Here is an 11,589-nt window from a genome sequence, read left to right as displayed (position 1 = left end):
GTACTCAGACAATTTATTTAAGGTGGTAAAGTATCTAATATAGTTAAGAAATATTTCTATCCAAAATGAACTACAATGTGTTAAGTGTTCCAAAAGATAAGCTTTTGTTAGCTCAAAGGTCTCCTCCCAGGTCTTACGAAGTCTTACTCTTCCATAGCCCAGAATAAAAGTAAACTACTTCTCTAAGAAGATACACAAATACAGAAACACAAATAACTTTTAATGATTTATAGTCAAGAAAAGGGAAGCTTGAATCTGTGATTGAAAAAATGCAAACAGTTACAAGCATACCTACACAGAAATTATAAGGTTCAAGAGCTTAACATCAACCAACTGCTGTCAAAATAAATATTTAAAGAAACACAAAATAAAACCGCTTAATAGTAGGGGACAACAGGGAGGGGGAAGATAAAAGGAAATGAATGGAGACCAGGCAGCAACTCCCAAAGTTATTTTACAAACAGGGGTCCACATCAGAGGAACAGACACAAACCTGTCTAGGAATGTGACCGATGAGACAACAGACAGTGACCAGAAGTCAGTTATATATCAAAAATGGCAACCAAAATCCCGGAGAGCCCTGAATTATTTAATCCAGACATTATCTAACCCCTCGGATTTGCTTGGCGCTCTGGTGTTCATCATTCTCCATTAGAATGAAATGTGGGACAAACACATTAGTGGTTGGAGGGGGCTGCAGAACTAATCCACCCACGAGGGTTAGGGTCCACAGTGTATCAGTGCATTTATATGATGTGTTTCTTGATATGGAAACGTGACATGTTAAAGAAGGAACTACAGTTAAGATTTATTTTGAAATAATCAGCGGAATCTCAAACTTGGAAATAAATGAATCTCACTGTGTTCCTTCACTTCAGACTCTCATCTGGTACTTCACAAATCTCCAGCCTCAGGGACCAAACGTGGCAGGTCCCACAGTGTCTCCCTTCCCATGTTTCAGAAGTATATTCAGTTTCCAGGAAGACTTGTTAAAGAATTCTTCTTACAAATATTTTTAAATGAGCTCATTTATCTTGTCAATTCATTCACAAACACGGACACTCCAATCAGAATAACCTCCCCAGGACTCCCAGGCTCGGGCGTGTCTCCTATTCTGCAGCCCTGCCAGTCATGGGATAAGGAGCCCTTCCTACTCCTGCGTTTAGATTTATTCTGATAGCCTTTTGTACCACCTGGACAAAATCTGTTCTAATCAGATAATCCCCAATTTCTGCCTCCACAGCAATCTAAAAATGGAAAATAAAAAGCTTCACAAAAGAAGAAATTAAGACCTTCCAAAACAATTATTTTAGCAATATGTAGTGAGGTCTACCAGCAAAAGGACTGGCCCCTAATTTAATTAACATCTGATCGACAATTTACTAGTCTGGTGAGACCTAAGGAATACTGATACTAAAATGTGTTAGAGAAAATGCTCTACGTATATATACATATACTGTAGATAATAAACACAGTCATAAATTGATAATTAACTGTAAGCAAGTATATACAATAAAAATAGGTACCACGAGTCCAATGTTGATTTTCACCACCAAGGAAAAATGCTATGGTTTAAATCATGATTTCTTGATGACTACATGAGATAAAAAGGGATAAAAACATAGGAACTAACATCCACGTAAATTTTAAGAAACTAAACACAACACAAGATGAAGACAACCGTAGATAGAAGAATTTAACACCTATGGTGGTACATTCAGACCAGGTACTCTACTACAATAAAGCCAGAATCAGTTATTTGACAATATTCTTTGTTTACTAAGGATGGCAAATACTTTTGCACATGGCAAGCGTGGACTGTTTTCATCAAAGAACATATTAAAAGGCTGAGATAGTAACGATACTGCTTGTATTTTAACCAATAGTTCTGGTACTCTCTCATTAATCTTTGATAGCTGATTATTTGAATAAAAAGACATGATGAATCAAAACATACACCAGTTTTAAAAAGAAAAATCCTTCAAAGCAATCTCAGCATCTAAATGGTAAACACAGAACGAATTCCAATTCTGGCATGGTAGGTTTTGTTTTCTTTCGTTTTTTTAATTTAAGGAAAAAGTATGTATGAACGAGTCTACCTATTTATAAAAACGTGAATGATCAAAACAGTGCAATGGCTGGGTTCTCGCACCATGTGAGTTCAATCTGAAACATTTATCTGGTGCAATATTCAGCTGTCAAGAGGGAGCAGCTCAAAGGACATCACACAATCGATAAACCAGCTGGAAGGAGCCATCCAGACTTTGCCCTGCCGAACCCTCTCTGGGCGATGATTAGACAAATCTTCGTAGATGATATACTGTGTGCAGAAGTGCTGATCGGAGTCCGGTCTCGCATGATACGCAACCGTATTGATGGTCTGAGTCACGTCACTGTCTGGCTTGGGCTTTCTACTGAGGACCTGGCCCCCAGCTGCGGCGACAAGCTTAATAAGGTTGTCCTTTGGATGGTGTTTGAAGGTTCCCCCAAAATAGAAGTAGCATCCATCAAACAGCTTTGGCAACTGAAATAACATGAAAAGGCTCGTTAAAAGCAGATCAAAATATTTTAAAACACTGCATATGAATGAGGAAAATAAAGATAAATAGTCATGAGCTGTTAAGAAGCTGCAGGATCAACTGTATTTCAAGTACAGTATTTAGGTCAAGAAAAGTACTTATGTATTTATAGGTTTCCTTGTTATAATTTTTCTCCTAAAACTCAGTCACCCTTTCAGGAACTTTATACTCCTCAGATTTTAGGTGTTAGGGGGAGTGTGTATGTTTCTGATCCACACACACGTTTTAAAAAGCAAACAGAAACTGTTCATCGAACTTTACAGAATGTTATCCCATTTGGGGGGACTCAAAGCCCACAAACTCCTAGGGGATCTGAAATGTGCTTCAGGGATACACAGCTATAGTTAATAAAATTATACGAGTAACATCATTTCTGTGGCTGTTGCCCCAGTTCTGTCCATCCTTACTCAGGTCCCTACATGTGACCAACCTCGAGTTTCGAGGACAGCCCTGGTGGGCACGTGGTCTCCAAGGTTCCAGATACATCTTCCCTGGGGTCCAATATACTATGAAGGCATGGTCAGGCATCCAATTAGCTATGAGACACACCACAACTGCCTTTTATGAAAAGTTTTCTTTGTCCTTTCTAATATATATACACACACAGGATAATGGAATATTATCCATTAAAACTGCGATACGTGACAATACACACATATGGAAACTAAACCCAAGCAGCAGCCATAAGTCCTCTTTCAAGTTACTCTCTGTATCTGAGACTTACCTCAGATTCGGAAAGGCTTATGGGAAGGTTCAAGATGTCAACAATCCATTAACAGAATGAAATTATCACCTTCTGGATTCTACTGCTCATTGTGATCATCTCTCAGAATCAAGTGCTTGAAACAAGCACAATCAAAATTTTAATCAGTCACCTGTACTTGCTGAAAGGGCAAGAGACATTTTTCCTGATGGCGATACTATTAAGTTACAATAAGACCAACGAAAGTAGCATCAAAACACAAATACCAGCTGCTCCTTGTTGAGCCTGCTTCGCTGTGGTCCTTCAGGAATCTCGTATTTTTCCTCCCTTTCACATGCTTTTCTCTGGAGACATGCTTTCACCCCTAACAAAAAACAAGGATAAAAGCAAAGTAAGTATCAAGTGAGTATTTGTTTCTCACTGAAACAAGTAAATGACCTAGGTGATTTATTGTAACTATTGTTCTGAAACAGAAAAAGAAACCTTACTTATGCTAAAACAAAATGGTAATAAAAATGGTTTTCCATATTAATATAAGAAATCTTTCCTTCAGAGAACTGAGCAATGAAGTGCACTGAACACTAATTTTAGTTTCTCTTCTGAAAACCTAAATCAATATGCTATTTCACATGCAACCATAAAAATCTAAATTTTTATTTATAGCAATGACAAGAAGGAGGGTGCATCAAAAGTCTCTCATATAGTCCAGCCCACAATGATTTAAACTTGAGGGCTGATCTGCTGCGCTGCTCGTTTCCAGAGTCCTAGGTCTAACCTCCTGTTAGACTCTAAAGTGAGCTGACAGAAGGAAAAGTGTTTCCGCCCACAGCACCTAGCTCAGACGGCCACCCAGCAGAGACTCGAGAGTGCTTGTTAAATGTTAAGCAAAGCTTGGGACATGCTTGGAATTTGACAGGTACACAGCTGAAGTCTCCAGTCTAGAGATGACTTCGTGAATATTTCAAATGCTTTAGAGCTGCTTCAATAGAGATGTTCCAAGATACTGCTTAATATATAAAAGTCGTGAGATTTTAACTGTATTCTCCATCTCTCCAGAAGCAGAGCTTTGTCAAGAGACTCAATTTATTTATTCTTAACTTGGGACTGTTAACGTATACTCAAATTCAACACTCCAACTTGGGATAGCTATAATTCCTTATCATGTGATTCTTAATTTGTTAATTTTGCTTATGTTTTAGTATCCCTTTCCTCCAATGTTTTTAATACAAAAACCGTATTTAGCCAAGTTTGTTATGCTGAACTTCTGAATATTATTATTCTAACTTATCATAAACACAATTGTTCTGTAAAAATTGCTGGGTTTCTACATGTAATAAAAACTGCATCTTAAAAATACAATTTTTAGGGGCGCCTGGGTGGCTCAGGGGGTTAAGCCTCTGCCTTCGGCTCAGGTCATGATCTCAGGGTCCTTGGGATCGAGTCCTGCATTGGGCTCTCTGCTCAGCAGGAAGCCTGCTTCCCTTCCTCTCTCTCTGCCTGCCTCTCTGCCTACTTGTGATCTCTCTCTGTCAAATAAATAAATAAAAGCTTTAAAATATATATATATATATATATATATATATATATATATATATATATAAAATTTTTAGTAACTGCCCACTGTGTAAAAAACTGTCTTTCTAATGGACCTCATATTAAAATATATACTGTATACTGAAAATGAGTCTCACTATTTTTGAGTAGGTCTAAGTATCATACCAGACACAATGCCAGTGTGCGTACATTGCATCATATGCGGTTTCTAATATTTAAAACCAAACTAAAAAAAATTAGCAGTCCAGCTCAGTCATGGACTTACCTTAAGCTCATTATTTTACATGTAAATTCTTATTTTTACTTTTTATCACTTAAGCATGTAGTCCCCTTCCTAAATCTCCTTTCCTAACGACACTCGCAGAGCATTCATACCAGTATCGTTAGATGAATGAACATGACAGCATATAAAGCCAAGGACTGAATACTCCTGTAACTACTGTAACAAATGAAGAGCAAATGTCTTAATCACAGAAATAAATGGGCTGGGCTTATGCTTGCTGCTTATCCATTTTACAAATTCATTTGGTTAATTATTTAAAAAAATAATTAAGAAACCATATTTAAAAAAACATATTAAAATGGTATCTATCGATCCTGGCGATATGCTGCTATTAGCTTCAGTCAGCAGATACAGGAACGAGAGAAGTGTAGGATCTGGCAGTCACAGTTAGGGCAGCAGTTCCATGGGAAGACGCCAGTGCTTCTACTGCGTAACTGCCTCAAGTCATAAAATTTACAGCTTTATAGCAGTTGTTCAATAAATTTCTATAGAGTAAGAAAGAAAAATCCGGTGCTCTAATTAGTGCGTTGAATTAAGAATACATTCTTCTGACATTCTCTTATTCTAAGCAACAATCTGCCAACTCTGTCTGTGCTACTTCATTATCAAGAAGAAAGAAAATAAAGCATTTTTCCCTCTGAAAATTAAGGAACAGTGTGTAGGTCTTTAAAAACATGCTTGAATGGTGACTAAGTGTTCTGTTAGTTGCTGTCATAGCATAGAAAACATCAAGAATTTTTTGAAACTTTAGGAGTGACCTCATCTACTCCAAGGGTTGTAATTTCAGTGCCCACAAAGGTAAAACGTGTTATGTAAACATATAAGGAACACGATTTCCAGGGCCAGGAAATCATGGCGACTGTAACCAATAGGAAAATGAACATCATACATAAAGACACAAAACATAAGGAAAAAAAAAGACACAAAACGAAAATGGTTTACTGGACTGAGCTGTCCACCTAAATTGTATTTACTTTGGCCCTTAGACTACCAATCTGAAATGCCCGATGCTTCATCATCTAATCAATCTCTTCATTTCAGATAAGAAACTTAAATCTTTTTTTTTTTTTAATTCTATTTATTTATTTGAGAGAGCAAAAGCAGGAGCGGGGGAGGGGCCAAAGGAGAAGGAGAAGCAGACTGGGTGGACCCTAAGCAGGGAGCCTGATCTGCGACTCGATCCCAGGACCCCAGGATGGTGACTTGAACTAAAGGCAGACGCTTAACCAAATGAGCCTCCTTGGTGCCCTGAAACTCAAGTGTTAAGAGATCTAGTCAGTTTTCTCAGTGACACAACTAAGAACAAAAACTCAGATATCTTCAACTCGTAGATCAGTTTTTTAGTCTTTATTCTTCTTTAATCTTTTTTCTTTATTTTATTAAAAAATAAAGCATCTAAGGAAATGTCAGGTATTCTCTAGTCAGATTTAACATATTATACCTCTCTTACAATAAGTCCCATAACCATTCAATAGACAACTAAATAGAAGGATCTTCATTTTTAAGAGATTAACAAAAAAGTGTACCAAATGGCAAGAACTGGCGAATGCCGTGGGAGAGGAGGTGTGGGAATAACATGCATTTGGCTTTGTCTTAGTGAATCATTAAGTTTATTGCTACTCTTTCTCAACACTTACTTATTGACATTTATGATAATTACATATCAATTCAAAACAATTTTCTAGTGAACCTCTTTTGAGATAAACTACCTTGATCTACTAAACAAGTCAAAGAAAAAAAAAAAAGAAGAAAAGGATAAGATTCTTTCTTTCTTTCTTTTTAAGATTTATTTATTTGACAGAAACAGCAAGAGAGGGAATACAAGCAGGGGGAGTGGTAGAGAGAGAGGCAGGCTTCCCACAGAGCAGAGAGCCCAATAGGGGGCTGGATCTCAGGACCTGTGGTGAGAATCTGAGGCCAAGGCAGAGGCTTAAGCGCTGAGCCACCCAGGCGCCCCGAGGAAAATAGAATGCTTTAAAATAAACTTGCAACAATTTAAATGTGATACGTTAACATCATCAATGGACTTGAAAGAATCTACTTGCCAAAACATTACCAAATTAACAAGTCGAGATAATGGATGGTATTTTAATATTTTATTTACTCAACAGAAGTTAAACTGTAGCAAGAAAGTTCTTAAATCTATCTTCCATGTTAAACAGAATATCAGAGCTTTCATAATATTCATTGACATAAAGTAATCCAAAGTAAACATACACTTATAATCCTTAGTCTCTCTCTCTATATATCAATTTTTAAATAGGCCATTTTCCACCAATTAAAAGACACTTCTTAAAACTTAACCAAAAATGTTTTATTTGTAATATTTATTTACTAAAGTTGGTATTATTCCATCATCAGACACTAAAACAGCTTAGCAGAAAGATGGATACTTTTTCTCTCTTTTGAAGAAGTCCAAAGCATATGCAAGACCGCTTACTGGCTTTTCAGCTAATAATTTCCAAACCAAAATGACTTTAAATGAACATGCTATGTTATTTATGTAAACACAGATTTCTACATATGCCAGAATGATACATACATTAAAATGTGTGGAGCCACTATCCTTGTAAAAAAGTTCATATCCTTTCTTCCTTTTCACATGTTCCATTATGTTTTGAGATTTTGACGGATGCTATCACTTTGCAGAAATATAGGAATGAATTACCTCTTTTATTAAAATTCAGACATTCTTTTAGCCCACACATATTCCTGATCATGTCTACCACTTCAGGTAAGCTTTCCTTTGGCCCTGATTTATTACTTTTTTATATACAGGTAAGGAGCCCAATTCCCAAAGTACTGCTTAACTCCAAGTCATTAAAAGTAGCTCTGGCTACCTTAGCAAAGCCTGGAATTTTTGCAAACTAATGCAGCTTATGAATACTGGGCTACAATAATTTTTTAAAAAGAAGCTTGTACTACACAGAAAGGTATTCCTTTATCTTAAATCTCTAGTAACCACTCTTACCTCCTACACCTTGTAATAGCACATATATCAAAAAATGTGTATTTTCTTGAACTGATGATGTTTATGAATCTTAACCACTAATCTTAACCACTTTTTTCTAGTTTTAGAAGGGAAAATATAGTTTTAAATCATGGAAATGGGAAGGAGTAGGAAAACTGGTTCCTAAATCCAGTTACATACAAATGACTATAAAATACAATGAAGATGGAATAAAGCTTTAAAACGAAAATCTATTAAATGTCCAAAGTGGGAAACTAAACTTCTATGGAAGGTCACAGAATCTACTCACTTTTGTCAAAACCTAGAGCAGTAAATAAACCCCTATTTTAAAGAACTGCTATTTTTCTGAAGCCACTGGCTATCCATAATTGAAATAGCACTGAAAATCAAAATTAAATATCACTCTCAGCCAACACCTAAGTCCCAAATAAATAAAAATAAAGAATCAAATATCATTCTATGTCAAAATCAAAAGTCCTAACAAATATATCATTGATCCAAACCGGGTATTTATGAAGCTCAAAGTAACAGCGTATTAGTAAAAAAGACATTGAGAAATTCCCCCTCTGATTCTATTAAAAATGAATATCCAAGCTGTACAAAGAAAATAATTTATTTTTTAAGTGCTTTTCTATTGGACTTTTTAGGGAAAGAAGCTATGATATCACTAAACTTTAGAAAAAAAATCATCACAGGAAAACTTTCACAACAGTGACAAAAACAAGGGAAAAACAACTTACACTCTCCCTGCAATTTCTGAAAACTTGGCACTGGTACAAGAAATAAGCCCAATATTATGAAATGCCACAGTATAGAGTGCAAAGACAATGAAATGAAGGATGAAAATATAAAATAAAAGCTAAATGTATCACTCATGCCATCATAAACTTCTAGACTAGGGATATCAGAAAATGCTATCACAGTTCATTAAACTTTGTAATTCTATATAAATACCATTAACAACTGGTTATTTCTGGCTACTTTTTAAGCTAGTATTCCAATTACAGACATATTTATATATAATATATTTCTTCATAGGACAGTATGCTGAATTCATTTTACTCAATGCATATTGAAAAGCAGATCAAATTCTACCACAAAAAATATATTACATGCTGTATTGGGGTGGCTGGGTAGCTCAGTCGGTTGAGTGTTTGACTCCTGACTGGCTCAGGTCATGGTCTCAGGGCTATGATCTCAAGGTTGTAAGATCAAATCCTGCCTCAGGCTCTGCACTCAGCCAGGATCTGCTTGAGATTCTCTCCCTCACCCTCTGCCCTTTCCCCTACTCACATAAACTCTCTCTAAAATAAATAAATATATTTAAGTATATAGATATATATTACAGGCTGTATCACAAGATTTTATTAGGCAAAATTTGGGTATCGATTCTAAAACCTCATATTATGAATAATGCCAATATCCCTTTTATTTTTTTAAAGATTTTATATATTTATTTATTTATTTTGAGAGAAAGAGAGCATGAGCGAGCACGTATAAGCAGGGGGAAAACCACAGGGAGAAGGAGAAGCAGACTCCCCACTGAGCAGGGAGCCCAATGTGGGGCTCGATCTCAGGACCCTGAGATCATGACCTGAGCTGATGGCAGCTGCTTACCTGACTGAGCCTCCCAGGTGCCCCCAAATAATCCGCTTTTTTAGAGTTGTGGTTCAAGACTAAACTTCTTTCCTTTTTTTTAAACGCCCCAAATTTTTCCTTAATATAATAATTTAAAAACTCGTATTTGGTGTTCTTTAGTCATACATTTAAATTTTAAGTATGTATATCAGAATTTCCGTTTCGACTGGTAGAACAATCATCACAACAAAACATACCTGCTAGGTCTACAGAACTATACCCAAAAGATTGGGTGTATCTGACTACAGCAAAGCACATACACAAGTGCTAATTCCCATATAAAGACTGAAGTCCTTATCCAGCCAATTCATCTTTGGAAAGTTGGAAAAGAAGACAAACTTTCTAAATATCATGACAGCTTGAGAAGCTGAGTTTCTTCCTAGAGCACCTGGATTTCATTTAAAAGACACATGGGGTGTTTTTGTTTTTGTTTTTGTTTTTCAGAGAGAGAGAAAGAGCAAGTGGGGGGAGGGGTTAGGAGAGGGGGTGAGAGAGAATCTCAAGTCGACTCCACCCTGGGCACAGGGCCTGACACATGAGCAGGAGCTCAGTCTCACAACCCAGGTGAAATCAAGTCAGATGCTTAACTGACTGAGACCCGAGGCACCCCAGACACACATCGTTTTTTAAAAATGTCACGAAACAGGCCTCTGCCTATCAATCCACCCGTGTTTTGTCTTGACTGTCCTTTGCCTGTATGCATTCACTCATTTAGATAACATTAAAAGTGAAAAGATAATTGTTTTATGCTTTTTAAAAATTTCAACAACCCTGTTTTTTATAATACTTTTTGTCTTAATAATTATCACATAAAAATATGAAGTTTTTCAGAGAATATAATTTAAACATTTCTTAATTATTTCCGATTTAAGGTTATCCCCCGTATGTCCTGCTATCGGGAATAACAATGAAAATAACTTTTTTCTTTCTTCTGTATTTCTTGCTTAGGACAAATCCTCGGAAGTGGGACTATTAGATCAAAAGATTTTTTTTTTTTTTAGTAATTCCTACAGAATCTTTTGTGAAGGATTTCAGTAAACATGAAGTTGCCTATCAATTTTAGTTGATAGAAATGCTTCAGTATATTTATTTTCTTAAAAATTCACAAACTTTAAGTAGAACTAAATAGATTCTATTCTATTTTATTGAATAAAATTTAAAGAAATATATTTAAGTATAAGTCTGTTAACCTAAATATGAGGTTATTTATAATATGAGAGGATAAGGATTATCTTGGGTTCGTCCTCCTCAACTAAAACAGAAACAAAAAAAACCCATCCTATTTGGCACTTCCAAAGACACCAGTCCAGAGTAAAATGTTTGGCACATTCCCATGGCAATGCCCTCCACTGCTAAGGACTTTCAAAACTTCTCCAGCAGCTAAACTTAGAGGAGAATGGGAAAGAGGGAGATATTATTAAAGAAAAGAAAAGATGACAGCCATCTGCTCTCCTCTTCACATTGAGATGAGAAGTGAAGAGGCAGAATTAAAAAAAAAAAAAAAAAAGGTCAGGCTAGAGGAAATTTTGAAAGCAGTGTACTAAGAGGAAAGGTCGATAGAAGCTATGTCCTCTTTTTGAAGGTTAGTTTACATGTTTAGGATGTAGTTCCATCATATTCACACTCTAGAAGGTGAATAAAAATCACTTATTCATGTATCTTCTATTTTTTCATTCTAATCATGTCTTTAATTACCCAGATTCACCCTTGTACGATGATGGTTCTAAGTTGCATGTAACGAATTAGCACCAGAACCAGGACTTAAGCAGGAGCTCAGCTTTACATTTAATCTTAAAGGCACTTTCCTATCTGTTATCTCCCATTTCTGTAGAATATGTATAAAATACGATGAAACAAATGG

General features: G+C 36.1%; 1 protein-coding gene across 1 annotated transcript in view; it reads right to left on the bottom strand.

The window, feature by feature from the left end:
• Positions 1–207: 207 nt before the first annotated feature.
• The window catches only part of BARD1 (BRCA1 associated RING domain 1), an 82,832-nt gene continuing 71,450 nt past the window's right edge, over positions 208–11,589 (bottom strand). The window contains exons 10-11 of the mRNA XM_059168128.1: positions 3,549–3,646; positions 208–2,524 (exon numbers count right to left, since the gene is read on the bottom strand). Of these exons, the coding sequence (XP_059024111.1) occupies positions 2,192–2,524; positions 3,549–3,646 (431 nt within the window). The 3' untranslated portion in view covers positions 208–2,191. The remainder of the gene's footprint in view (positions 2,525–3,548; positions 3,647–11,589) is intronic.

Source organism: Mustela lutreola, chromosome 3 (genome assembly GCF_030435805.1).
Source record: "Mustela lutreola isolate mMusLut2 chromosome 3, mMusLut2.pri, whole genome shotgun sequence".
Taxonomy (NCBI): domain Eukaryota; kingdom Metazoa; phylum Chordata; class Mammalia; order Carnivora; family Mustelidae; genus Mustela; species Mustela lutreola.
The sequence above is the reverse complement of the archived record's forward strand: the minus strand, read 5'-3'. Positions and strand labels throughout refer to the sequence as shown.